The 26,133-nt window shown below is 38.7% G+C and overlaps 1 protein-coding gene across 1 annotated transcript in view; it reads right to left on the reverse strand.

The window, feature by feature from the left end:
• Window positions 1-246: 246 nt before the first annotated feature.
• Window positions 247-26,133, reverse strand: part of LOC130257548 (protein FAM169B-like) — a 36,727-nt gene continuing 10,840 nt past the window's right edge. The window contains exons 2-9 of the mRNA XM_056500209.1: window positions 24,255-24,385; window positions 21,474-21,573; window positions 15,409-15,494; window positions 13,671-13,845; window positions 6,845-7,027; window positions 4,363-4,491; window positions 1,633-1,709; window positions 247-634 (exon numbers count right to left, since the gene is read on the reverse strand). Of these exons, the coding sequence (XP_056356184.1) occupies window positions 413-634; window positions 1,633-1,709; window positions 4,363-4,491; window positions 6,845-7,027; window positions 13,671-13,845; window positions 15,409-15,494; window positions 21,474-21,573; window positions 24,255-24,385 (1,103 nt within the window). The 3' untranslated portion in view covers window positions 247-412. The remainder of the gene's footprint in view (window positions 635-1,632; window positions 1,710-4,362; window positions 4,492-6,844; window positions 7,028-13,670; window positions 13,846-15,408; window positions 15,495-21,473; window positions 21,574-24,254; window positions 24,386-26,133) is intronic.

Here is a 26,133-nt window from a genome sequence, read left to right on the forward strand (position 1 = left end):
GATCAATTGTTCACTCTGAAAAGAAGGTTACAACTGTCATTCTGATACCAACGTGTGTTGTGGTATCTCTCTTCCATAATGCAGGATGTGGTTTCCATAGAAATATCTTCTTACATCAGTACCTACAAGCCCTCCAATTATTCTCCTTTGGACACCTCATGCAATCCAATAAAATCTTTTCAGAGCAGGGAAATAACTAGGCTCAGCTACTACTTAATTACTTGGTGAGAAGAAAAAGAAAAGGACACTCAGTAAACAAAAGCTTTATTTAAAACAAAACATAAAATTAAGAACGTGTGCTGCAAAAAAAATTCATTGTAAGAATAAGAAATTTCTCCACTGTTACAAATTAAGAACAGTCAATTATAATTTTTAAGATCATACTGAATTTTGATGATTTCTGAAATAGCAATTATGGTGTAGTTTTAAATTGTTTGGTGGCTTTGTCTACAACTAAGTCCCCAGGACCTGCTCTTTTCCTGAGTCCTTTATGTTGCTGAGCATCACCTGCACCTTGTTCCAAGTCCTTCTCTTCAGGACCTTGTGAGTTTAGAGTCTCTGCTGCTGCTGTATCATCCTTTTTCTCTGTGGCATTTCTTGCCACTTGCCCAACCCCAGGAAAGCAGTCAACACCCTGAAATTAGAGCCAAGACAGAAGGAACAGCAAATTATAAGAAAATTATATATAACAAAATTATAACAAAATTTGTTATATATATAACAAAATTAACAGCAACTTGATCCTAGTATCAAACACCTCTATCGACCATGGTTGCCATAAATGTGCAAGGCAAACTCTTTTTTGTATAGAACAGCTTCAGTCCTGCTGCTCTGCCTGCCTTCCCAGAAGTGTCAGCAGAAGGAAAACTGGGAGCACAGGGAGCCTTGATCTGGCTGAGTGGGCTCTGGAGCTGTGGCCATAGCACACAACAAGAGTGTGCACTGCAGGAGCCAGAGCCACCACAGCTCCCCCAGCACACTCAGGGCTGAAGGAAACAAACCACTTTAATTGTGTGGCAACCAAAATGTCCTGGGGAAACAACCCCATGGGGCAGCTCTCTGTTGCACTTCCACTCATCTCTCATTTTTCTTTATTACTTAAAAAAGCTTCATTCCTGTGATTTGTTTTCTTATATACATGGCTTAGGCTTCATTTAAAGCTCACTGCCTGTTTCAGGCCTCAATGCTATAAAAAGCTAAACATGACCAGATCTGCAGCTCAGCAGTGAGATAAAATAATTAGGACCATAAAGAGTTCGGCTTATTCATTCTAAAGTCACACTCAAGCTGCACAGAAAAGACCACAAGTAGAGTTCAGAAAGCTACTCCATGTGCAAACCTTGGAATTCACTATACACCTGCTTGGTTACAGCTCCCTTATCTCAGTAAGGATGAAACTAAAGCTTTTAGTGAAAACTATGCTTTCTTTAGCCTCTCAAACTAATACAGCTAAATAAATTAGCTAAAAATATCATTTGTATGTGTGCACATATATATGTATACAATATAGCTGTGACTATCTACATAGATAAATGAGTCAGTAGTAAAACACACCTGTGGAAATCTCTCATATTTAAACCTCTCCACTAAAAAGGAAAACAAAGTCATAACATGGCATATTAGTCACTGTACCTTATTCATCTGGTCCACATCCGATTGTCTGGGTTTACTGGCTGAAGTCTTTTCCATACACGAGCCCACTTCAGCCTCTGGAGAAATTGGAGGAATATTTTTCCCCAGAAGGAGATTAAAAAGGAAAAAACATTATCATACTACCATGGCCATTTCTATTAAAAAAAACTAAACAGAAAGAGTCACCTGACTGCTACCTTCAATTCTTCTTGCCTTGTTTTTGTTAATTAACCAAAACCAGGGTGCCCCACGACACAAAATCCTAAGGGGAACAACTATACTAGAAACAAAATCTCTGTGGGTCTTAAAAGCTCTGCTAAACAGATAATCTGTTCACCTCTTACACCTGGAAAACCCACATATCCCTTTCTCCTTTTCAGAAAAAAAACAACGTACTCTGACCAACCCCGATAAAGAATTATATACAATCACTTGAAATTTATTTTAATTCTCCTCAGCCTGTTTGGTTTTGCATTAGTTTCACATTTACATGCTTTATGTATATTACTAAACTACTTCAAAACAACTCAGATCACTGACTGGTAGATTTAGTAACCACGACCAAACCATGTGAAATGATTTCTGTTCCTCCAATCAGCCCCAAAAGAGAAATGTCACCATGTTCCTGTTGCTGAGACTATTTGCTGAAACTGAATCTCCTACATTTTTCAAACAATAAGAATTAATTCAAAATGAATGACTGCAGCTATGTGTGACAACATGCTAAAAAGCTTGATTTTTATAGATATATGTATATGTGCAGACAGAAATATGTGTGTGTATTCATGCCTATGTGTCTGTGCACACCCAAATTGAAGTATCAGCTGTAGCAGAGGGCTGCAGTTTATATGAACTGCCACTAGATGCAGCCACACAACCTTGCAAAATTGGAAATTCTGACCTCAGGATTACAGAAACCTGTTTTGGAATATCTATGACTGTAGAATTCTTACAAGAACACTAATGGTATTCAATCCTGAATACTGGTATGGGGAAAAAAAATACATAATATGAGCAAAATATTCAATTTTTCTTCTCAGTTATTTTGTTCCAAAACACGGCATTGCAAATGTCAACAGGAATCTAAGAAATCAGAGCAGAATAAGACTTGTCTATTTCACAGTTGTTGCCATAGATCCTGACTGGAGCTGACAATATTAAATTACATTGTGTTTTGCTTTCTGCATAACAGAGAAAGTAGGAATGAAGCCCTTATTCCCAAGACACCCCCTAAAGATAGAATCATGGAATCACAGAATAGTTTGGATTGGAAGAGACCTTCAAAGGTCATCTAATCCAATCCCTAGCAACGAGCAGGGACATCTTCTACAGGACCAGGGTGCTCCAAGCCCAGTCCAACCCGACCTTAGACACTTCCAGGGATAGGGCTGCTACAGCCTCTGTGGGCAGCCTGTACCAGGGTCTCAACACCCTCATAGTAAAAAAATTTTTCCTTATATCTAGCCTAACTCTATCCTCTTTTAGTTTAAAATCATTATACCTTGTCCTTTTGCAACAGGTCCAGTTAAAATCTTTATCCCCATCTTTCTTACTGTCCCCCTTTAGGTAGTGGGAAGCTGCAGTCAAGGCAGTTTCCCAGGCTCATGTGTATTTTTTACCAACAGCCATTCTGGTGGAATGATATTTCCCCATTCTTCGGGTCATTCATCTGTTTGTTTTTCTAGAAGATGGCAAAAAGAAGAAAGAAAAAAGAAAGCCTCCTCTCCCTCAGGATCTGCGGAGTTTTGATCTGATCATAGTTCTGTTCAGTTGCCATTAATAAACTTCACTTAGCAAGATTAAAGGAAAGAGCAACACCAGGTTTTGCTGGTTTAAAGCATGAGGAATACAGATATAATGGCTTCAGAGGAACCCAGCCTAGGGCTAAAGTCTGACTTAACTCTCCTGTGGGTGCTGCAGACAAGATGAAATGCGGTGTCTCAACTGAAGGCTCCTGAGCCAAAACAGAGCAGGATGGATGTGGGAAGGCATGGGAGCAATTTGCTCTGGAGCACTCCTTGCTGCACTTCCAAAAAGAGAATGTGTGCCCTTCTTTTGGAACCCAGTGCTTATCACAACTTGTGTGCATGCAGCAGAGGGGCCTGCCTGGGTCCTCCAAGCAGTTGAACAGATTACATCAATGACATCCCCATATGAACTGTCAAAAGGTTTCCCTACTCTGTCGCTTTTGTGAAGCAGGCAGAAAATGCTCCCAGCAAAAAGGACTTACCCTGTAGGAGAGTACTTGGAATCTTCCAAAACCCATAATGAAAACCTTTGTGTTTCCATCCAAGAATGGTATTGGCAGCAATCGAAGGTAATTAAACACACTGCCCACTGGCCATACAAATTTCTTTTTTGTAACAATTTCAGAGAAACAAACCCCTGTCTATAACCCAGACAATGTGTTGTGCAACAGGGATTTTTTGGGCTAACTTCTACCCTGCTCTAAGTGCACTGCAACAGGAGTTACAGCCACTTTATGCCAAGGCTGTCTTTGTTCAGGATCTCTCAGATGCTCTGCGGTTCCATTTCATTACCTCATAATTTCTAAGAATTGTTCTGTTTACTGTGAAAAGATGAGGGCACTGGACTGCACACTCAGTAGTTTCTCCATGTGCAAACAACAGAGACATCACCTCTCCATGATCACTACCTAACCCTCAATTGCATTTCTTATCTTTATAGAACTGTAACACGGACAAGCTCACACTGCTTGTTTTAACTCACTTCCTGAAGGGGATGACTCCATCTGAATTTTTAACCAGATATTCACTCGCTGGCTCCAATCTCCTGGTGCTTCCACTTCCCACAGTCGCTTCTGCTCCTCAGGATGAGCCTGCAGGAATTTCTGGCAAACTGAAAGGAGAAACCAAGGGGTAAAGTATGAATAAGTGAAAAATACATTGGAAGAAGGAGCATGTTCTATCCCAAAAATTCCCTCAGACCTTCTTTTATTAGTTCCTTTAGAAATCTTTCTTCTCCCTTCTCATCCTCCTCCTCTTTGTTTTAGCTGGGACTTTTAGTCAAAGTCTACGTGGAATGGCCTAAATAGTCACAAGTGAATCCTGCCATCTGCCTCAGTCTAGATTATTTCCTTGTGAGTGCAGAAAGAAAGGACTTGAAATGATTTGCTGAGCACCTTCTACTGGCACTGAAGCACAGAACCATGTCCAGATACTCAGCAGGTTTCAGACTAACAGCAGTGTGGGGATTTTTGCAGTCACTATGAAAGGAAAGGTGTTCCTCTATCTTCCAGCTTTAGCCATTCAGAATGCTGATTTAATTTCTGTTTATAAAGAAAAGCTCTGCTTCAGTTTGGTTTTGGGCCAAAATCACCCTCCTTTTCACAACTGTCACCCTATGCCCAATTGTTAGGTTCATTTCTTTTTTTGGATGTGGAAAAAAAGGAAATGGGAAGAACCAAGAGAAAAATTACAGGATACCTGTGACAGATGTATAATTACCTTCAAAAACCATATTGCCAGAGATTCCTATCAGTGTCTGTACACACTGACCATCCAAAAATTTGGATAAACAATCAAATTTAGGTCTGCTTATGTTATCAAACTGAAGTATGTTCTATTTAGTGTATCCTTAGGATGTGTGCAGTGCCAAGAGGAGGCACATGCTGTAGAACAAACAGTTCATAACATTAAAAGGGTTTTTTTAAACTTAACCACCATCCTATCAGTCACATCAATTGCATAAAGATAATGATCTGTAAACAACAAAATTACTGTCACACTCTGTCCACTGTAGTTCATCCTACTACAGAATGGGTAATTTATCTTCAACATTCAGTTGAGTTTAACAATAGGATGTCAAAACAAAAACCCTAATTCTGGTATGTAAACATTTGCCTTACAGTAATGAGCAGATTGCAGACATTAATTTTATCCAAGGATATCCAGACCAAATTAATAATTTCAATAAAAGGTACTAAAACTAAAATACATACTAGAATCCAGGTATCTGCTACACAGCTTTTTCTTTCTTTTTTAGGCCTCTACAGCAGCTTATATACCATGTCCATATTAAATAAACTGCCCACGGCTTCAGAGATTTCAGTACAGAGATTTAAAGGTTGTATTCATTTGTCAAAGTATGAAAATGTGGTTCCAATGAAATTAAAAACAGACAGTGACTTCAATACACTCAAAATTTAACTAACAGTATTGGTATTTTTATAAAAGAAAACCTAATTAAAACATGATGCAAGTCAAATTTATTCACTATTAGCTCTAAACTTAATTGAGAAAAAAGCACAGTCTTCCAATATACTGCTAGTGTTAACACATAAGAAATGCAGCTTTTTCATCCAAGGTTTCTAAAGCCCTGAGGTCTGCCAAAGGAAAATGGATATTATTGGGAGAAGAGAAGGAATGCTGTCAATACTATTCTCTCTTGAATTTAGAAGTAGCAGTACCTGCTCAGGTGCTTTTGAATACATTCAAGGGTACATAATAACCAAGAGAAAGAACAGATGTGGCCAAAATTTTGTTGACATTTACTAGGAAATAACTGGAAAGCTGTAAGTCAATCAAAACATCTCCCCAAAAATGATGGTGAAGACTGCACCACACAGAGAGCAAGCTCAGAAAAAAGTACTTTTCCAAAGAAGACAGTTTTATAAATAACGTGAGCACAGATTTTTTCTGTGAATTTTACTAGCAAAACCAGAGTTTTGACCTGAAGACAGAGAAGATATATGACTACTTTGTGATCTTTTAAAAGTGACAAATGTTCAAAGACAGTTGATACAAAACAAGTATTGATGTAACTGGATGACTGAGTAAAGCCTGGGTATTTGGCTTATTATAAGTAATTTCTTAAAAATGCACTAAAAAAGATCTACCAGAGCATTATGTGGGCTTGACAAGATCTTATGAGTCTTTTCCTTTACAGAAATAAAATGTGTAAGTCCCTGTCTAGGGCAATGACATAGCTCTAAAAGAAACAGTTCTAGGAACACAAAATGTCAAACAGGCACCATGAGTTTTGTGCTTCTTGTTGTCTTACATAAATATTGGCCTACCTTTCCAGAGGAAATTCCAGATGGCTCTGGAAAAGGAACCAGTTGCAGGCTAACAGTTTAGTTCAAACAAGGGCACTGAACTCTTACACAGTGAAGACAATCTTACCAAGACCATATTGAAAGTTATACATTATACATGACCCTTACCTAACGTGTCCACATCAAAGGATTTACCTTGATACATGGCAGCAGAAATAGGGCAGCTGATCCCCAAGGCATCCTCAGCCAGGAAAGACTGACAGAAATCATGCAACATTTTCATCCCTAGGCCACCTCTTCTGTACTTTCTCTGGACGAATATAGTATCCAAAACAGGCAGCAGGTAACACTGACTGGTTGTACCATCACACAGGCTCCCTGAAAACACACAGGGAAAAACACATCCATTTGCAAACAAAACTGGAATTGCTGCACTAAGTGCTGTGTGATTTCAACCACACACACTGCCCTGGTACCTCTTCACAGGCTGTGAAGATGATCCCAGTTAAAGTCTATTTGCATAGGCAATAAAACACTTTCAAGGAGGATGATTTGTGCCATGAAATGGAGAGGACCTGCCTAACATGTGGCTGAAAAGTCGCACCAGAGTCTTTTCCAGACTCTGATTCTTCAGAATCACACTACCTTGGTACACAGGCAATGTATATAGGAAAGCTCACTGAAAAGATGTAAATGTCTAAACCCAAAGAAACGTAAATATTCTGAATGTAGTGTCAGTATACTCCTTTAAATAAACAACTGAGTGACACATTTTAAGAAAGCACTGTTAAGACTCCTTTGTAAGTCACTCCATTTCTACTGAGTGATAATTTATCACATATGTAGGTGCTTCTATTCCATCACTTGAACTACCTCTATCAGTGTTACACCAGGGATTTCACTCAAGGACAGTCAGTCCTTGCTAACAAACACATTAAGTCAGTTAACTGAAATCACGGGGTCGTGACATAACGCTCTACATGTGGACAAAATACACTCAAGCATAAGCCTCCAAACTATTAAAACTAGTTCTCAGTGAAAACTGTCCAAAAAAACCCCAAAACACAGAACCAAGGGATTTATTTTGCAATCACAAATGGCAAACTCAAACTGGAGTCAAGAGAGAACTGATTAAGAACAGACATTCAGCATCCAAAGTTTTGATGTTCACCCTAGCCAACCTAGGGTCCTACTGCTGCACTTCCATTCAGTGCAGAATACCATAAAAATAGAACTTCCAACTACTTTACAGCATAAGCACTCAGTACTGAAGTGAATGACCAACATCAGTTCAACAACCACCTACACACAGGAGGAGGTCCCATAGAAAAACCTTGCTGATTTATCTTAATTATTAGAAAATATTTATGAAGATTTTGTGCTGCTTTTGAGTATAAGGCAGGTAAAATACAAATGTATATCCAGACCCTTATAAAAGAAAATGGTTACATTTTCATACTTTGTTGTTTAAGTCTCATCAAAACCTTCCTGGTTTATCTTTCTTACCACTTCCTAGTGGACCTGACTCAATCTAGTTCCCAGTGTCTTGAGACATGAAGCTTTCATCACTTCACAGTTTTTCATCACTTTCACAGTTTTATCAACATCCTGTTGAATGTGTGTCCTAAATTTCAATAAAAGACTTTTATTTAACAGGTCCATTTTTCCTTTGTCACATTCCCACAACTGTCTTAAACTGGGGCCTATTTCTGCCCCTTCAGTTGGTGTCCAGCACCCTTCATCAATAATGGACAGCCCTGACTTTTATTCCTCACTTTTCTAGAATGCTAATTCAGCACAGCATACATGACTATGTTTAATTCTAGACCTCCATTTGTCAATCTCATAATTTAGCAAGAATCCACATCTCACAGACTGAGCCATACAACAAGAGTATGTAGCTACATAACCATCCATTCACATCTTGATTAAGTTGGTTCACTCCTGCTTAATCAAAGTGCATGCTTAACTTCAAACACATGTTCCAGCACATTGTTGGAAAAGGGCTAGTTGTGGTGATGTTTATAACCTTTCAATACTTGTAACACATGATGGGTAGATACTCTTTTTGTCATAAGCCAAAAAATTGAGTATACCCCCAGTCCCATTGTTAGCTGCCAACCCAACAGAGATGTCAAATTCCAGCAGAATTGCACCATACGTTCTAAGGGACAAAATTTTCCTCATGGAGTCTTTAAGAATTTCTGCATGTTGCAAGTGTTCTTTTAAGTTTATTATTATCTCATATAGTCTGTCTCCTATAAATCCTGATGAGAATGCTGTGCAGCAATCCCAGGAGTTGAGTGATTTATGTCTGAGCTCCTAATTTTGTGTTGAGAAGATGACAAAAACTTGTCATGTCTAAAGGCACTGTAAATAAAAGAACCATGAAGCCATTCTTCACCTTGTCCCTGGGAAACACATTAGGAGAGTCACAGCCCACAGGCATTTGAAATAAAATAAACAAACAAGCCAACCTTTGGAACAAAGGCCACTTTGTCCCTGTTTCCCATCAAATAGCACAAGGTTACTGTAAGCTAATGGTGGCCCGAAGGTGGCCACTGAGCTCTCACACATTTGGTTGAGAGGTTTGTTTCACTTTTGGAACACACAAAGTTTTGAGGTGAGGGAGGAGACAGGGAAAATAAGGGCATTGGTGATGGAGAGGGAAGCATTCATGCAGTCTGCCCTTTGAAAGCCTTTGATCTGCTTGGTTAGGTCACGAGTGCCAAATGACCAACTTAAGAGCCAGCAAAATGGCAAACAGATATTATAAGGGCAGGAAAGCAGACAGCCATTAGCATTCCCAAAGAGCCACAAACCAGAAAAAAAAAAAACAATCCGGTCCCCACATCCAACAGACCCAAACAAAACAAGGTTGTGCACACCGACTATTTCCCTGCTGAACAACTTGGCTTGGCACACACATGTTTGGACAGGCCTGGAGCAGACTGAGCACTTGTGTAAAGGGTGGGGAATATTTCTGCAGAGCAGAACCCAAGGTCAACCCATTGTGTGAGTTTGTATGTGAAAAGGCGAACAAAGGTTCTGGCTTCAATAAAATTAAATGAATTCATGTCTGGACTGGTATGTAGTCATTTCATTTTCATTACAGCCAGAACCTTCAATCCGCCTCAGAAATGCACATTAAAAATATTATTGCTAGCAAACAGAGGGAGACAAAAGCAATTACTCAACAAGATTCCAGCTAATTATCTGTCAGGTTAACTCCAATGCCAAATTAATTTTTTTTTCTGAAAGAAATTTATGTAATCGATGAAAAAATAAATTCCTGTTATCTTCTTAAGGATCTCTTTCTGCAGAATAGCACCTGGGCCACAAGTAGCAAAAGTATTTCCAAAGGCTTGCATGAAGAAAGGTGTGAAATAAATTTGATCTCAAGAAGCCATTCCAAAGACCATCTCTAAGGCTCTGGTGTAAGAAAAAAGCAGAGATTGGGCCAGGGGTGCTTTTTTTGCCTACTCCATGTCTGCTTAAGAGTTTTTGCAGTCAGGTGTTCCCAAATTGTGACTAGTGGAGCATTTCTAAGAAACTAATGAGAAGCCAACAATGCATTTACTCCTGATACACCTGTATGTTTTACAGCCTCCTCAGAGGATTCAACTTAAGGCTGGTTTGATTCACATCACTCCACACTTTTACTACTAAGATTTGTCAGGAGGGAAGGGACAAGCTTTGACAATCTCTTTTGTTTTTCATACTACAGACAGCTTGGTCTGCAGCTGGGCAGCTCATATGTGTTACAGAGACAGTAATATGTAACAGTAGGAGAAAAAAATGGTCCATAAACAAAGAGATTTTTTTCTGGTTTGTTCTTAAAAGCACTAAGACGCTCCTGGCTCACTGCATCCTCCTACTTCCTTATTGATTTATTTGCATCATGAATCTTCTACATTCTCCTGGCATGTATGTGAAGGTGGTAAAGTGCATTTTCAGTAATTACTAGTCCTCAGTAAATAAGGAAGGAAAAACTTTCAGGGAATTACATGGTCTCACTGCACAAGAAACAAGTGTCAGTAACCGTGGTAATTAATCCTACATCACTACACAGAACACATTCTTTCTGAGGTTTTCACACACAGCACAAAATAAGTACTTTAAACAATACAAAACAGATCCCAAACCCCAAGTACCTCTAAGAAGGCTTTCTACAAAATATTTCATTTTCAGGTTGCTGCCTGCAGAGAAAGGTACAGGAAGAGGGAACTGTCATTTCCTTTTGTACCTTTAAGTAGCTCCATTTAGTGAGGTCTAACTGCTCAGCTGTCTGATATGGAAGCCGCTGACATAGATAAAATTGGAGACATTTATCTTGGCACGTGACAAAGTGTCTTATCAGCCTCATTAGTGGCTTAGTACATCTCATCAATCTTTAGTATACCCAGTGGTAAATGCTGCATGCCTGTCATTGGACAGAAATAGGCACATTCCAGAGAGGCCAAGTTGATGATCTGTGTAGTCATGAATAAATTTTGCTTTAATAAAGGTGTCTAATGCTCACGAAAAGTGATAGCCTTGAAGAATGAGACTTATGTTTATCTATACAACAGGTGCAGGGTGACCAGTGCAAGAAGTGGCCAAATTGTCTCAAAACCTTGACTTGCAGTTACTGCATCTGAGCAAGGCGGGTGCTCGAGACCATCTGTCCCTCCTTAGCTGGAATATTAAAAGAGATCCAGTTAAGGATGGTCATAAGATGGATGGAAGCATGGAACTGGACCAACATTACTGAGTTCACTTTGTACAGGCCACCTAGGAACTGGCAAATGGAAATGACATTACAATATTGCCAAGACAGTTAATTGGAATCACTCAAGTCCATTGAAAATTTAGTTTGCATAACGACACATTAAATCTGTAGCAAAGACAGAACAGACTCTCTGTTCCTTGGTCACCACTTCTGTGATTCACCCAGAAGACTTATGTTTGAAAGAGCCATGCTCCACAGACCTTTTCTGGCTTACTTGCCTCCACTGAAGCATGTTTTTTGTCATGCTGTAGATAATGGAAAATTCACAGATGAGAAATACAGTTAAATACAACATCAATATGAGAATCTCAATTACCCAGGGAAGAAAATCAAACTGGAAAGAATGGTCAGGTAATTGCAGACCATGGAAATAAAGGGAATCAGAATCACATGGTGGGCACAAAGGAAAATGTCCTAGGAAAATTTCCTGGGACCAGAAGCTGTAACAGAGGTCCAGCACAATATAAAGTCCTGTAGTTAAAGCTGCTTCTGCTAAATGTTCTGACCAGGACAGCAAAAGGAAAAAGAATTTACACTATGATTTTAAAAATAAATTATGAAAATATGTAAAACAACCATGTGAAATACAGCTTCTAAGCGAAGATATTTATCTCAGTCTGTTTTGGGCCTAATAAATCCAGGGCTCTTCTTAAAAGTAGAGAGAATAGAATCAGCCACAGCCTGGCTGGTATGAAATTGAAATCACAGAACTTCAGAAAGAGGAATTAAATTCTAAATGCGTACATCAAATAGCAAAAAGCAGCAAAAACAATCAGTTTCAAGCTTCCCGAAAAGGCTTTGGCAAAAGACTGCAGTAATTTGTGACACAGGCCAAAAACTAACAAATATAGCTGCCCAGAGAAAAAAACACTGGCAAGAAAAGGCAGATGCTGACAAAGCTGGACTTGAAGGATTTGTATTTTATGTGGACCTGGTTTAAAACCAAACTGTGACTCTCAACTTACTCAGAAACAGTTTCAACTTGGCTAATACTCCACCCATAACAGACTACTGTGCACATTTATTTTACTGAAGCATGAATCATTACAGCCCCTACAAGTGTTTCTTTCCAAAAGCATTGCTCAGGAATATTTATGGACTTAAATGAAAATGCACTTGTGTTTGCCATTACAAACCAGCTCATCAGCATAATGAGAGATGCACACAAGGCTCCTTGATCACAGGCTGAGTCCTGATTCCTCAGTGATGGTGCAGCAGCACCAGCACAGTGCTGTACAAGCCACACCTCTGTGTGTATCAGGATTTTTCCATCCCAAGGATCAGAACATCTTATTGTTGCTGGCCTTTGGGACTGCAGCAGAGAAGGCACCTTCAGAGTGTCCTCTGGAATCCCAAACAACCCATCTTTCAAGCCATTTCTTTTTCTCCCATTTTGGATGGATGGCTATCAAATCCTGACTTGGACAATATTTTACTTCCAAAGATCCCACTCTTTATTTTTAAGCTGCTGGTATCAAGGTGATTCCCATGAATCTTAAACACAGACTGGTAACCAGCTCCCACATCAGGGTACAGGCTCAACTGCATACCTGGAGTTATTCCAATTAAGCCTCTTCCACTCCAGACTGGTTAAGAGCAATTATTTGCATTAATACAGACTCTGTGTTTAATGAAAGACCTTTTCTAAAGCTAATCAAGTATCCCTAAAGAATTAAAACACATTTTGTTTCTTTTCTATGTCACTTAATCAATTAATTATGAAATGAATTAATCATCATCCTTTAAACTAAGAGTACCACAACTGCACAAAGCACTCCAGGACTGATCTAGTGCACACACCTTCCTCTGCACAAACCAGACACTGCTCCTTACACATTCAAGGATCCTTCCTCTTCTTGCCACCACCAACTCCCAATATGTTTTTCCACTGAGAACTGCACTCCTTTTACAGGTATCATTCTTTCCAGGATGCAGTCCTCCTTCCTGTGGATAGGCCCTACATTCTTTGTTCCTAGATGTTCCTCCTACTTGGCTGCATTAAAGCACATTTTATTGGAGTAAGCCAGTACCTCAGATCACAATAGGGTTTGGAACTATCATGTTTAAATGAAAGTAACATGGATGGCTTCCAAATTCTGGGAAGGTTTGTTCCCCCGATTAATTCTGAGGGAGATTTCATATAAAAATGTAAATGAGAGCCAGGATTATTTATACTGAAAGATAAACAAAAGGATTACATTTCTAGCTATTAGGAACCAGTGGAAATGTGTCTCTCTAAAATGACCTTACCTTTCATCTTGACCGAGTAAAAGGCAGCAGCCTCGCCGTTTCTCCAGAGTATCTTGGCACGCTCGGTGGCAGAGTGAGGTAGAAAGAATGCATCATTAGCTGAACTCCCTTCCAGCATTCCAAAAATAATGCAGTTCAGAACAAAGAGGACAATCCTTTCTCCAAATGTCTGGACCTTAGAGAACAAACAAAAACAGACCAAAGAAAAATGAGGCAGAGAATAGTATTTTGCATCTCATAAAAGGTTTCAAAATCAAAAGAGGCTGGGAAGGAGGAGGTCAGGAAACATGTACACTTAATTTGGGGAAAATACCTCCTGAGTTGGTTCAGCTAAAATAACAAAAACAGTTTTTCCTAGTGTTTCACCCTCTATCCAGAGGGCATAGAATAGTTTAGTAACTATTTATAAAGCTTGACATATCTCTTTTTGCCACAGAGAGGAATTGTAAAGCAGCAGAAATATCTTGATTGCAGGCACAGTGAACTAGTCACAGATTTGGAACCAGGATCAAGGCAATCTAATCCTACTGAAAAATGGAAGGAAGATTGGATTCATTCTGTGGCCTGGTCACCTCTCCCCTATTAACTGTGTTGCCACAACATCAAAGAATTTCATGGGCCAGGACCTTACTGAGATAGACACTATACAAAACAGAGAATAGTCTATCCCAACCAGCTATAATCTAGGTGTAACATAAACAATTATGCTGTGCTGGGCTCCTTAGGAGAGAACTGACAGGAGAGAGAGATGGAGGAATATAAAGGCACAAGATTATATTGACCATGAAGGTAAAAACTGGTTGCCAACAAGCTTCACACAAATGTTGAAAATGCTGAAAAAGAAGTGAGTATTTCCTCAAATCACGGCAATTTACCTTTTAGCAATGAGCTACAGGGGGTAAGATTTCTATTTTCAGACATTATTTTCATTCTCTGTTGATACAGAGATGCTTGAAAGCCTGAAGGCCTGTGTTCCTGAAGGTCCATCTTGCAAGGATTGCTATCTCAAAATCCCTCCAGTTCAGTTACCTATAAAAAACCTACTTAATTCTGCAAATAATTAAACACTATGTGTCACATGAAAAGATGATAAAGGAATGGAATCATTAAAGACCAAAGACACTGAGGGCTGGGTAGGAAACAAAACTGACTTAATAACCTCACACCAACACAAAGCTCATATGCAGCAGGTATCTGACTTTTCTGTTGCAAGCAGACTACAGGCTACCCAAATCTTTCAAATTATGAAAAAGTAGTTCTATCTTACCAAAATAATTTATTTAGAAGAAGAATTATGGATATAGAAATTGCTAAATAGCAACCACTTCATAAAATGAACCAAATATAAGCATTATCCAAGGAAAAAAAAACCCTAACTAGATACATAAGACATTGTTCCAAAGGGTAGTAACACCTCCCACCAGTCAGTAATTGTGAGAAATTATTGCTAATGTAGTAATTCAGTTTATGATTATTCCTTTAGTAGGCGGTGAGGGTAAACTAAAAACCAAAAGAAAAAAATTCCACAGATGAATCATAAACTGCATGCACAGAGCTGTTTAGAGAGGGCTAATGTGCATGTCACTGTGTCCTGGAGACATGAAGCACTTGGTGAGCCACAAAGCCCAGATCCCACAGGTTCAGAGCAGGAGCTGTAGGAAACCAGAGACAATTCTATATAATTGTTCTGGCTGGGAAGCTCCAGGGTAAAAGCAACTGTTTAAAATAGCATCCTCACCAAAACAAGCCCATCTCTAGCAGGATCAGCCGTCTTCACAACATCTTCCACAGGCCACCAACGCTGGCTCAAGTAAACTGCCAAAACTACAGAAACAAAAACAGGGGAGCACGTTACCAGCAAAGGCAAAGTAGTTTCTGAATTTTTCCACAGGCAGCCTCAGATCTACTTCTCCCTCCAGCTGACTCCAGTCTGTTCTGCTGTGAGACAGCAGAACAACAATTGTATTTCAATTTCACCTCCACGTCCCTTGATATCCAATTTTCAGTACTGCACGAGGCATCAAGTGAAGGTAATTTTTCTCAGAAATTGATGTGACTTTGGTGTGACAGCCTGCATTCCATATGAATAAAGCACTTCCTGCTTAATAGTAAGTTCAGTAGCAGAGTAGGTTTGAGTGGCATTTGGGACAGTGGAGTTACCTGGATAAAGGTTACAGTTTTCAAGTTTCTTTCAAACTTTCCCCTGCCCACACACACATATTTGCATATATTTGAGTGCACATATTTGCACTCATGCAAGTCAAACACAAAAATTCTCATATCTGCTTTATCAAACAGCTTTTCAGCTCTCCCTCTGATTGAATTTCTATCTACAGACTCCAATCCCTGCACGGACAGATATTCTCTGAGGTTGAAATGCACACAGAGAGGTTTCTATCAACAAAAGACAGACATAGACACACATAATAAGATACACTTTTGCTTCAGGGCAAAGTGTATCAGCAACCCACGTAAGTCAAGTCCTCATGTAGGTGTGATGCAAAACTTGCACCCCACTTCTTCCCATCCTTCCTCAATTTTTCACATATGCAGGAACAAGTATTTAAACCCTACTCCTACATGTTCATCTACAGAATTCATTGCCTGCCAATAGATTTACAAGTAAAAGACTTGAAGCAGCAACAGTGACACTGAAATTACTTCCAAGCCTTGTTCAGAAAGAAAAGTTTTGCCATGGGGTCATTTCAAAGGATAGAGAATAAATTTTAAGGGTTTAGATGAGGTTTTGGAATAAATACAGAAATATGATCATTTATGACCACAAGCATGTCAAACAGCAAGTATTTCAACAAAAAGAACTTTTAGTATCTGTATAGTGGTGGCATTCTCCTAAAGTACATGGCCACAATTTCAGGATTGCTCAAGAACACCAGTATCTTTAATATCTTCAAATAAACCATGTCCATTTTTATACAGAAAGATAGAATATATGAAAAATGTTGCAAAGAACAGCACAGAGTCCACATGTCTTGAGTCCTAAAAGAGTACTCCAACAACTGGATCTAACCCACCTAGCTTGGGAAAAATATAAGAAAGTTCAAAACCATCTGTGAGTTAGAAACAAATTCACATACAAAGAAATGAAATTACTTTAAGGATAGGATTCATTATTTACCTGTTTTAGCCTCAGGTTATACAAATGTCACTGATACACACAAGTTAATTTCCCCTTTTGCTTCAGACTCTATCACTCCTGCTGGCTTTAAGGCTTAGCTAACTTATATTTCCAATAAATTATTAAAGCATGTGCCAGAAAGCATTACACTTTGTGTGCTGGGTTAACAAGGAAGAAGTATTGCACGCAAGGGCAGATGCCTGTTTATAGCAGCAGACTCAATTCATTAAATATTATGCACTTACTTGCATGGGATTTTCATATTCTTTCTGTGATGGATTCAATCTGTTCCCTGAAACCCTTCCCTCTGCTTTCAAATGCAGCAGCCACTGCTCCATTACACATCCATGAAACATGCAGCTACAAAGGGAGCTGAGTCACACAAAGGGGACATAATGGGCCAAATGCTGACTTTAATAAGAGCTGCAAAGAGGTTTGGCACCCAGTTCAGACATACAAGACACATAGTAAAGGTCAGAAAAGTTTTTAAAAGCTTTGAGGAAAACAGGAAGATGTATAACCAAGTTGGAAGGAGTTGCTTTTATAGAACATTTACTGTGCTATTCAATAATTTAAATGTGTGGAAGGGAACACTAGTTGACATAGCAACTGTCACATCACATTACTTGAGCAACCTTATCTATATGGATGCCTTCCTTGAAGGAAAAAACATTTCTCCAGATTTCACACAAACATATGTACTTTGCTTTTTGTTATCATTTTTCAAGTCAACATCTGGTCCGCAGTTAAATCCATCCATGCTTCCCCATACTCTCATTTTCATTTTATAATCAACTTTGAAGAACACTATTTCAAATGCAAACATGATTTGTGAAACCACATGTTCCCTCTCTCTCCCTTCCCAGTCTTGCTGCTCTTTCCAAGACATTCAGTTAAGTTCACCTGATCATAAGAGATGGAGTTATTGCCAAAACACATCACCTGAACCCTGTGAATCATGATGTGTGTGATTATAATGACCTTGCAACTGCAAGACCTGATGTGCTGGATCTTGCAGTTGCAAGACCAGGTAAAATGCATTTCAGGTCAATTAATGGGGTTTACACATGCTCAGGTGGGTGGCTTGCCCTGTAAGCAACAGCTTGCTAAACCTCTGCACTTTCATCACCTGCACTCAGACAAACAGAGAGTGTTGCAAGAAGCTGACAGGCAGTGGAGCACAGGATTCCACAGCACAGGGTGTTCGGAATCCAGGACTGAGCTGAATTAGGCACCAAGCATAATGCAATTGTGATTATGAAATGTCTACTTTTGCTGGGCAAATATGGATCCCTTCCCAACTCAGGCCTGGATTATATTTTTACTTTCTAGGCTATGCTGGCCAAATGTTCCCACACTGGTGTGCAACTATTTAAATGAAATGTGCACATCAGGATTCTATACACAGAGCAAAGAAGAAAAAATAAAGCAACATCCAGCTCGGCCTTTCTTTTTTCTCTGCCTTATCTGAATTGCTGAAGCACATCCCTCACTTACAAACTAAATAAAGGTGATGTTACATACGAGAGATGTCATTAGAGTTTGTTTAATAAATATCTAAGATAAAGTAGTGGTACTTTCTGTAAAGTCCTCTTCACCTAAATTCTGTCACTATTTCAGATTACTGACACACTTAAAGAGGTTGCTTTTGCAAGGCTTCCACTCTGGAAATACTCTGACACTGGAGGAAACTGAGAATTTCTGCTGCATTCTCCAGCATTGACACATCCTGAACTAGCTGGGTCCCACAGTTCCCTGTCTTTAAAATGGAATAAAAGCATTTCCCACTCTTTTCAAGGAATTTTATCAAAACAAATACATTAAAGCTTGGGAGACAGGCAGATTCCTGCTGAAATAGCAGCCATTCAAGCATCTCAGATAGATCTTTCCTGCAACCAGTTACATTTTATTCTACAATTCAAGCTTCACTCAGTGATTTGTTGCAAATGTCTTGTGATAAATGTTCCAAGGCATCTCACAGTTATTGTGAATTATTACATGCAGCATACAGAAAATGCCACAATAAGGTATGTTTATTTAGTGTTATAAAGATGTTAATCACCCATGTTATGCTCTGTAAGCCCTAACAATGCAATTTACATTCTCATAAAAATATCTGTACAGATATACTAACAGAACACAACACTCAGCCTATCAAAAATAAATTAAAAATGCTTCCAACCAAGACCAAGTCCTACAGAAAAGCTGCCATACCTTTTTTCTCTTTGAAATATGCAGATCATTTCAAACCACAAGCTACACATCAGTTCTGGACAGCCCATCTTATCAAGATGACCAGAAATAAATCTCAGTGGTGGAATCCACCCCTTTTTAAAACCAATTTTCAAGAATTAAACGCCATCAAACTGAAACACAGTATGTAGGGACAAATAGAACATTTGTTTCTAAGAGTGCTCCTGCTGTGGAAGAAAACTAAAATGCAGATGCAGTGGTCAGGTAGAGGAAGAGAAGAGATCAACTACAGCAAGATTGTTTCCCTCTTCCATCTGGATGTTTCACAAGAAAAGCGTTAGGCTCAAGTAAGGAAAAGAAAATTACGTAACTTGTTAAATGTTTTCATTTTCTGCCCTTAAAATAAATGTCCTTAAAGTAACAAAGGCTAAGTTAAAATACATTGCCTTTCTCTGAAGGAATTGGTCTTGAATTAATTCATCTGTTCATTGGTCAGAACAAAAGGCCATGTAGGTGAGCAAATCCAGGTGGAGTTGCCCCATTAGCACAGTCTGCCACCCTAAGAGTAAATTTCAAATCTGCTGAGCTGTAGGAAAATTTTAAGACAAAATACTTCAAACATATATGTCCACATGTATAGGTATGCACACACACCCCAGCAGGTTTTAAAGAACTAATGAAAATTTATTAAAACTCACCTAAAGAAAAAACAAATCACATCAGTCAAATTTAATGTGTGCAGAACACTGGCCACATGTTTATAGTATATAAAATCCAGAAACAAAGAACTTCCAGAAAATGCTTTAAATCACACTTTTGGAAGGAAATATCAAAAGCCAGGTGATATAGGCCTTATTTAAATAACCAGGCTTAGAGAACTCTCTGTTCCTCTGACTCTGGACTGGTAACTTAAGCTGAAATTTTGCAAGCAGGAGGTCACAGCAGTCAGTCAGGCTGTTGTTTATAATATAATAAGGTGTTTATTCTGCTAGGTTTAAGCTTTTAATGAAGATAGCTATCATGTAATTTAGGCTGCAATTGGACTTGTTTGACTTGTTCCTGTGAGAAATCATTTTTCCTTGTGTGCTTGTATCTCATTAATACTTATTGTTCCTAATACTATGAGATCATTTAACTGAAGAGCTGTGCTAAATGCACTTTCACCTGCATTCATTTAATAATTCTTTATTTCTGCACTGTACTTACAGATCCCAATTCCTCTTGTGCAGCCTGAATTAAATCAATGCTGTTTTCAGCTACATTCCTTTGAACATGAGTCAGCAAGCACAACTGCACTCTGAGCAAGTCTGGCCTCTGGTGCAGATGCTTCTCCCCTTTATCACACCAGTGAGCATCTCTCTTCAGAAAAACATTAGTGGGATATATAAATTAGTGTCAGAAGAGTAATTCTACATCAATAGCTCTAGAGAAGCCAGAAAGTCTTTTGACTCCACTTGGAACTTGGAAAGGTCTCCTACCTTCTCCTGTGGATCACAGCCCATTAGCAAAGGTCCAACTGAAATCCAGTGTAGAATGAGCTGGAAAACTGCAGAGTTCACCTCTAACCACAGGTGATTTTAATCTACTTTTTGTTCTTCTGAAGAAATTTCCTGGTTACAGAGTAGGACTGAACATTGAACACTTACACTAACAGAACCTGTTCTAGAAGTGCAAGATCATTACCTGCCACACTTAGAAATGAACAGAGAATTTTGCTTTGCCCTTGCAGAATTATTAAGAATGCTGGCTATTAAAGACTTTCAGGCATAATTTATAGCTTATCCTTTAAAAAAAGTACACCTTTAATGACAGATGTTATTAGTTTGCTGTCACATTTGGAAGCTGAAAGCTTAAGAGGTTTCAAGTGTTTTGTATTTCCTAAGTGACACAGTGAGTCAATGCAAAAGTTCATGTCCTCATTGCAGATATTCCAAAAATTCTACAGCCCATTGCTTCACAACAACACCAACACTCCTCACTTAAGCTACACACCAGTAGATAGCCATCAACACCAGCACTGGAAATAAAAAACAATTAAACCAGGACTGAAAAAATATAAAGTAAAAAAAAATAAGAATATGAGTAAGAATCAATAAGAAGCAATACAATTTCATACCTGTATTTTACTGTTTAAGGATTTCAGGATTCTACCCAAACCATAATGTGTTAAATTTCACATCATTCTGAATTAGAAAAATATTATCCTGTTGAATAAAGTCAGAAAGAATAACAGGTTTACCCAAGGTGATTTTTCAGCTACCAGCAGAGATTTTATGCATAGAATTTAAAAGCCCTGATTGTCAATTCTTCCAGCTAATCAGCAGCCCACTGACACAAATCCTTGACAGATAAACTGAAACCACTTCATATTCAAAACAAAACCCAGAATATTTAAATACATAAACAAGTAGACCATCTTAAAGGTAAAGAAATTACAGCTACTCAAATTTCAAAATATTTTGACCAATTCTAACCTGTCTCTTTATCCTTTGGATCAGTTAACAGCAACAGTTTGCAAGTAGGATTATTTCGGTAGAGAGGGACAAAACACACACAGGAATCTTCAAGTTTAACCTAAAAAACAAACAAGCCCTGTAGCTCTTTGTACTGCAAAGCTTACAAGTACTTCATGTGTAAGATGCACTTATGACATGTTTATTGACATGTTTTGCTGACATGCACGGTACAAGCACAACACCCTCTTAACTTCAAGCCACTGAAATACACATAATATTCTAATATTATCCATAAGGAAAGTTAATTTAAAAGAAATCAAGCTACTGAAGTTAGTTAATGCTGACTTGCCCTGATTAGTACACAACCTGGCTTTGAACACTGTCACATGCAGACAAATGGTGTTATGAAAGACCAGACACATCAAATGAAAACAAACACAACTTGCACTTCTTACAGCATCCTCCAGCTGAGTACTTGTGGTGTTTTGCAAACAATGAATTAAGCCTCAGGGTACAGGGAGTATCAAAGCATTAGGGCAATGCCTGGGCAGTTTATCTTCGAGGCACAGCGAGGGTAGATAATTGGCACAAGGTGGTTAAGTTGAAGGCAAAGCTAAAATCAAAATGCAGCTCTCAAGCTTTTGCTCTTAGACTAAACTTCTAAATGATGTGACACATAAACACAAAATTACTGTGCTCAAACAGCTCTATATGCATAGAAATGACGATTTCCATATGAATATTGCAAATGCTGTCATGTAAGTTTAGGTACAGGCAAAGAGCGTGCATGACTTAGCACAGTATGTACTGTACTTTCCAAAATCTGGTCCATTGTGTATGTGTGGGTGTGCCTCTCTCTCTAATTGCACCCATTTGTCAGTTTGCTATGAAACTCAAATCAGTCACGTGTTACATTTAATATTTCTTGGTACATGGAAGAAAAATGAATATGGATTATTCAGGATAACAACTCTAAGCTGAAACCAGTGTTCAGTAGTTGGCAAGTGCCAGAATCCTGGAAGCATCTATGCAAACACTGGACTCCAGGAAAAAAAAAAAAAATAAAAAAAAAAAAAACAACTTGAAAACTGCTTGAAATCTGTATTCATGAGCTTGCCTAAATCTGAGGATTCAGTTGCTCTTTGCATGCTTCAAACATTAACAGCATCGATGTCATTAAGGCACCTGGGTGCATTTCCATAATGAAAAGGCCAGGACTACTTCCAGTACTGCCACGATTGTTATTTTGTTTGATAAGGTAATGTGCACTTTCACAGGTGTTAACAAGAGCAGCACAAGCCAAGCATAGCTTTGAGTGTGGCTGCTCTCCCATCCTCACTCACACTAATCCCTGCTATTTGTGTCCTGGATGCTTGACCAAGTCATACCAAAAAGAAGTTCTGTGACCCCAGCAAGTGGGCTGACAGCCACTTAACTCCTGCTAAGCAATTATTCACTGTTGCCAGTCCTGCCACTTGAAACCTGCTTTAATTCATATGCAGAAGGGGCAAAAGATGCTTGGTAACGCAGCCATTATTCAAACATCAAACTCCTCATCTTCCAGATTGTGGGTCTATAATAAAGACTGTTAATTAGGGTGTTCACTGGGAACAGGAGTTTTGCCTTATTACATTTAAATTATTTTAAATTCCAAAATTTTAGCTGTTTATTATAGACTATGACAAAAAAGACAGCAAGGACACTACCATTACTTATGCCCCTGACTGCATATTAGATTAGACCTGAATTAAATGAATGCAAAGAGAAATGTGTTGCTATGAGACTCAAATCAGTCATGTGATACATTTAAGGGCTGGTGACAAGCCACAAAATGAAGACAGTTGTGAATCAAAAGCCAGAAGTCCACCTTTAACTGATCTCAGTGTGTGTAGCTATTGCAGGAAAACACAGAGCACTGCCTGGGATTTTAACCTCCCCTTCCCTTCTACTGGAACAGCAAATGAATCTAAAAGTACAAGCAGGCATGGAAGATAAGGACTCAGAAGCCCTGAACTGGGGGATCTTTGCATGTTCAGTGTGTTTGTATTTAGCCCTACAGGCTCCACTAGAGGGCATTAGAAGAGTATTTAAACCCTGCTACATTCCCGACTCAAAGCTGAAGCTGATCCCACCTGGAACAGTATTTTCTGGAAATTACTGCATATTATTTTCCTAAATTGCAGAAAAGCTATGGTATTCCAAATAGTCATTTTAACTAATCCAATTTCTGCTTTGATAGTACAGTAACAGGTACCTCAGCACACCTTTTATGATCTACAAAATGCCAGAACTAAAGATTTCATAGGTTGACTGCAGTAAAAATGTTTAATAGACCTGTTCAGTCATCTCTATTCCACCCAGGTGTCTTAGGAACAGCATTCCTTTGGGAGAATCCACACTCAAAATTACCAACATAAGTATTGAAAAGAATAGAAACAAAAGATAGAGTGTATCACAGTGCCTGTGTAAACTGCACAGTAGAGGCAGAATACAGAGCAGCACCATGGTATAAATGTCTATAAAATTTGCTTTTGATTCAGTCCTGTAAGGAGGCAGGTCAAGATGCAAAGTTCACCAAGTACTTCAAACCCTCTTCCACAATCAGAGGGTTTAGACTTGGAGTTTAAGCTTGTCTCTCATTTACAGCATGCAAATTATTTGAAATAATGCTGGATTGATGATTTTAAGAGATCTGCAATCCAGTCACACCAGTTTACCCCTATTAGCAGATCAAGAGCACAACCAAAAAACTAATCTGCAAGTATCTAACTTGCAGCATGAGAAACATCAGCCTACTACCTCTCCTCCTCCAGGGATGGAAAAAACTTCAGGAGTGAATGACTTCTTCAAGAGTTTTTCATAGTATGTTTCAGCATCTGCTTGAAGAACCTCTGGATCTCCTGCTATTGTATCAACCAAGTAAAGTCGACCTGTGATTAAAATAGAACACAAGATATTTTTACTTTTTATATTAAATAAGAAACAGTCTTAAAACCTCAGTTTCCCCAGCAGCTGTTGGTATGGCTGGGCCCTTAATGATCTCATTAGAGCCTTTTGTATAATCATAATCTAAAATAGTAAGGATGGTAAAAACCTGTCTGTATGTTATTTATCTATACGTTATTTACCTCTTGACATGCAATTTTACAAAGCAGAACCATGACAGCATCAAATCACACTTGTCTTCTTTGAATTCAACAAGCACAGCCTCAAATTTCTATAGGTGTAAGTAAATTGCTTTAATGCTGGAAGAGCAAAAAAAATTCTTCAAAACACAGCCTGAGTTTAGCACTGTCCAAAAATATAACAGGGAATGAATTCCAAAGCTTCCATTCTTTCTTGGAAGACTGCCCCTTTTTGGGTCAGTCTATGATCTACTGTTTTGTTAACTTTTTCCTTCCTTTTTTTTGACTAACATCAGTTGGGCACTTCCACAACAATGAAATAATGTAAAATAATTACCTACACAAGACTTTCCAAAATAGTAACATCATCTTTTATAAAACATAACTTTGAACTCATGTGACTCAGTGCTGGCAGGTATTTGTTAATGGTATGCAAACAAAAATTATATATATCTGATGCCTGTTACCTAAATGTCAAGTCCACAAGTAGTGTTCCTAAAGAAGCAATAACCTCCTTCTGATAAATTAAAACAGACTGTCTGGTGGTTCATCACCAGCCCAAGAAAAAAAAACATGACGAGAAATGTGTTAGCAACCCAAATGGTGACCAGCCACTCTTCCATCACAGGAACAAAATAGCTTCAATTTCAGGGGTTTTCAATCAATAGACTACACCTGCAACTCTTGTAATCCCCAAAGTGAGGACCAAATCTTCTACCACACAGCTGTAGTTGGTATCTCAGTTCTGAATCCTCCCTTTTTAATGATGGCTTGGTCTCACATGGCAGCTCCCTTGGTAAGTTAAATGTGAAATAACTACACTGATAGTAAATTAAATGGCTGAGACAAGGAAGAGTCTTAAAAGGACCAGTGCAAGACCTGACTATACCAAGATTAAGAAACCATGAATCATATAGGTACCATATTGAAAACAATACCTTTCCACATAAAAGTAAGAGCATGGGATTTGTAGTAGCAGGTCAGACTATCCACCCATGGTCCCACCACTCTCCCTCCAGCACTGATCAGTATCTGATTCCTCAGCAAAAGGATGAGAAAGTTAAAATGCTTTAGACACTATTTTCCTGCCCTTTGCAGGCAACCAGCTTCCATCCCGAGGCTTGGCAGCAAAGCTGTGTACTCAGAATGCAGAAGAGAAGCTGTTCTGTAAATGGGTTTCATAGCATATTTGTATGTGACAAAATGGGAGAGAAAAAGAGCATTGCAGCACTGGCAAGTCGAGTCATTATAAAATCACAGGCAGAACTTAAACACCATTGAGCAAAGAAGTTATGTCAGGAGAGAAATTAAAGGTTATTATTCCAAACTTTGGTAATTCACAAAAGCAAATTTACTAGTAAATTAATCCTTTACGAAACAGCAGCATGTAAAACTTGAGTTTAGCACAAAGAAAAATATTTGCCATGCTAATAAATACTGTTCATGAGGTGCTGCTTACAAGGCTCCCTCCTGCCAGGGTGCAGCCAATGCAACTTAACAGCACAGTCATGTTTTCTCCTCACTGAACAAAGCAATTAACTTTCTGCTACACA

Source organism: Oenanthe melanoleuca, chromosome 10, assembly GCF_029582105.1.
Source record: "Oenanthe melanoleuca isolate GR-GAL-2019-014 chromosome 10, OMel1.0, whole genome shotgun sequence".
Classification (NCBI taxonomy): Eukaryota; Metazoa; Chordata; class Aves; order Passeriformes; family Muscicapidae; genus Oenanthe; species Oenanthe melanoleuca.